This window comes from Amaranthus tricolor, chromosome 5 (genome assembly GCF_026212465.1).
Source record: "Amaranthus tricolor cultivar Red isolate AtriRed21 chromosome 5, ASM2621246v1, whole genome shotgun sequence".
Taxonomy (NCBI): domain Eukaryota; kingdom Viridiplantae; phylum Streptophyta; class Magnoliopsida; order Caryophyllales; family Amaranthaceae; genus Amaranthus; species Amaranthus tricolor.
In genome coordinates this window covers 31,421,128-31,425,226 of record NC_080051.1, presented here as the reverse complement: position 1 = coordinate 31,425,226, position 4,099 = coordinate 31,421,128, and the positions used below count along the sequence as shown (strand labels likewise).

General features: G+C 28.4%; 1 protein-coding gene across 1 annotated transcript; it reads left to right on the top strand.

Moving 5' to 3' along the window:
* The first annotated feature begins 164 nt into the window (after nucleotides 1-164).
* On the top strand, nucleotides 165-4,099 carry LOC130814186 (peroxidase P7-like). Its single transcript, XM_057680253.1, has 4 exons — nucleotides 165-395; nucleotides 1,288-1,470; nucleotides 2,815-2,983; nucleotides 3,672-4,099. Exons 1-4 carry the CDS (start codon nucleotides 165-167, stop codon nucleotides 4,061-4,063), a joined length of 975 nt encoding a protein of 324 aa, XP_057536236.1. The 3' UTR covers nucleotides 4,064-4,099.

Here is a 4,099-nt window from a genome sequence, read left to right as displayed (position 1 = left end):
GACCTTTTCATATTCAATTAATTAGCTTTTTGATTTGATCAATTTGCAATTTTAAAAATTGTTTATGTGAAAAATTAAGGATATAAATTCAATCTTGGACGTTTATATTTAGCCAAAAGCTTTCTCTTCAAGTAGTGCCAAGTTTTAGCATCCAAGTCTAACCAATGGCTACCTCCAAGTTCGTAGCTCCAATTGTCGGTTTTATGATGTTCTTTCTCTTCATCTCATTTACTACCATAGTCGATGCTCAACGAGGATTATCCACCAACTATTATAATAATAGATGCCCTAATTTTAGATCAGTGGTTCGAACTATAGTTCGTAATGCTGTAAACAATGAGCTTCGCATGGGTGCTTCCTTACTTCGCCTTCATTTTCATGACTGTTTTGTTGGAGTAAGTAATGTCATCTCTTTTTAAATTTACTTATATATATATATATATATATATATATATATATATATATATATATATATATATATATATATATATATATATATATATATATATATATATATAAAGAAGCAAAACAGAGTGAACATCACCTCTAGCAAACATCAAAAAATCATCAGCAAAGATTTATATATATATATATATATATATATATATATATATATATATATATATATATATATATATATATATATATATATATATATAACACATATAGTAAACTATAACTATTTTAAAAAGGTGGCAAGTTTGTAAAAACCCTAAGAATAATAAAATTTGTGTGGCCTGTTTTAAAGGTTCTAAAAGTACGATAGATAAGTGTATATAAAGAGATAAAGAGATTTAAAATATAAGAAGATACTACTCCTAAGTGAAAACCCTAAAAGTAATATATTTTTTATGAATTATTTTATATGATTTATATATGCTACTCCTAAATTATAATCACCTATATTTATGATCAAATGAAGTGCATGTTTTTCATGATTTTGTATATGAGCTAGCCTCCCTTTTCTATTTGACCATTCATTTTTCTTGTCAAAGGCGTATATATACATGCATCATGCATGTTGTAAATTATTGTAATCTTGTATGCCTTCTTGTAATGCAATGTATACATATGTTTTCTCCCTATTTTCACAATGATTCAACAATACTATTTTCTAACATAGAAAATAATACAAATAAACAAAAAGAATAATATATTTATATGTTTGCACCCTATTTTTTATAATGCATTATTTTTGACATAGCAACTACAAATAAACCGAGAATACTAGTAAGTAGTAACGGAATATTATGTTATTAACATGCTTATTTTATGGTTTATGTATAGGGATGTGATGCATCAGTATTGGCGGATTTTCCAGGTGGTGAGAAACAGTCTGTCCATAACGCAAACTCTTTAAGAGGATTTGGAGTAATAGATAGCATTAAACAACAATTAGAAGCAGTATGTCCTGATGTTGTTTCTTGTTCAGATATATTAGCACTTGTTGCTCGGGAAGCTGTTGTTGCGGTAAACTACTTTAATTTAGCTCGCTCATTTTCACAATTATTATTTAGAGTACTTGCAATATAACTAACACTAGATTTTAATCTTGGCTTTAACGATTGATTATGAAACACTTATCATATGTTTTATTTTATATGAGTGAAACGTAAATTTAATTTCCCACAACACTTTGTCATAATACTATATACCCAAGAAAATGACATTTTATACTTTACCTTTGTTCCTTAAAGAAGTTTCCACTTTTTATTTAGGGGTGTTTTATTTGTTGTTCTCATAAGGAATCTTTTCACTTATATCATAAATTTTGGACAAAAATAACTTTACTCATTCTCATTTTAATATTTTAATAATGCTTATACTCCCTATATATATTGAACTAACTTTATTTTAACATTTTTATATTTCTTGTGGTCCCCAAATGTTTCCTACTAACTTATATTCCTTGTGGTCCCCATATATTTTGCATTAGCTTTATACAAACATTTTTTATTAGTTGTGGTTTCCATATTTTTTGCCACTAATTTTTTATATTATATTTTTTAATATTTATGGTCCCTACTTTTTCTTCATAAAATTTATTATTCAATAAAATAATATATCTACTATATAAAAGATTTTATTTTTGATAATTTCCGTGAACATTTCTAATGAGAATTTCATTAAGGAACGGAGCAAGTATAAACTTGTACTCTTTTGTACAGAAAAAAATATAATACATGGTTGGCAAGTGTCATTTCCTCTATAAATGTCATTTTTGCAATTTTAAAAATTATTTGTTGTTCATATATAAGTGTTTGATACAGTATGCAATAATACTCAAATTTTAAATTTTATTCACTAACTTATATTTTATTAATAATTTTACAAAAGTAAACAAGACATTTATTTTAAAACAAAGGTTATAGAATATAATTAATTATTTATCAAGAAAAAGAGTATATTAATTACGTAATTATTTATAGGAAACTACTATGTTTATTGTATAAATACATCGGTTAAGGAGAAATTTGTTGTGCTATCTTTATATCAAAAAAAGAAGAAAAAGTTAAGGTTAAAAAACCCAATTGGGACTCATTCGGATTTGTGATGAAACTAACAATTAAAAATTAATTCAATTAAAGCTTAAGTTGATGGTTGACGATGTATAATATATTATATACTTTATCATATTTTTTCATATGAGAGTCTATAGGTTAGGAATTAATGTGGATACAACACATGTCCTCCTTATATATGGTGTTATGTTTCACCTGAAACAAAGGGTGAATCTGATTGAACATATAACCAATATATCTAGCTATCACGTTGACATCTTATATTATGTGAACTGATTGAACATAATTGTAGCTTGGGGGCCCAAGCTGGAATGTTGAATTTGGAAGAAAAGATTCAACATCAAGACCAAGCTCAGTGGCTGCTGACCGTGAGCTTCCATTTGCCACGAATAATCTTGGTGAGCTCGCCGGCTTATTCTCTACCAAAGGTTTCTCTATCAGAGACTTGGTTGCACTTTCAGGTTTGATCAACTCATTTTTCCTTTTTATATGAATTTTTTTCAACTGAAATTTGATACTTGACTTATTTAACTAACTTGTTCGATCAATTTGCAGATAGCATTGATCGTTAATACAATTAGCTGTAATGTTAGCTGGATAAATCAATTATTAATGAAAAAAAACTAACAAGTAAAACGTTAAATAAAAAAAGCTTTTTCAATCAACAACTTTTCCGTTGTATGTACTGCCTTGCAATGCATTTCCCAAATATGTTGATGTGACCAACTATAAATTTAAAAGTTAAAAGTCAAAATTTTCCTAACAAACTAATGAAAATGCGAATTATGTCTAATGAAATAGCCGATGGATATATAGCATTTTAAAATGATACATCCATCAATTCAAATATATATGTAAGTTATTAATTAATTGAGTTAGTACCTTAATATCTTATCATATATACTTAATTAGGACATGACTTATGAGTTCAAATTTTATCAACTCTTTATTTTAATTGGAATATAAAGAGTTAAGTATGAGAAGAGCTTGTGTCAAATCTACACTTTTAGCCTAAATGACTCTTGTATAAGGGACACTAATATCTTATGGGGCAAGAGTATTTGCTTTTTAAATTTTAATTGTGTTGGGTTCCTTATAACATTAGCTAACATATAAATACATAACATTGCTTTGTCGTCTTTCTAATAGGTGCTCACACTGTTGGCCAAGCTAGATGCATACGGTTCCGTGATCGCGCCTACAGAGAAAGAAACATACTACCACGCTTCGCCCATTTTTTGCAGAGAATATGCCCCATTAATTCGGGCGACAACAATCTTGGTCCCTTAGATGTTCGTAGTCCAAGTGTGTTCAACAATGACTATTTCAAAGGTTTAACAAATTTTGAGGGTCTTCTTCACTCGGACCAGGTACTATTTAGCGGACGCGGTGGGCAAACTGACAGACTAGTCCAACTCTACGCAACTAATGAAGCTGCTTTTTTTGCTGATTTTTCTTCTGCAATGTCCAAGATGAGCAGACTTGGAGTTAAAACTGATCGTAGAGGGGTTGTCCGCAAGAATTGTAGGGCTCTTCGTTAATTTATGTGTATGATATGATCATATTTTATTTATATG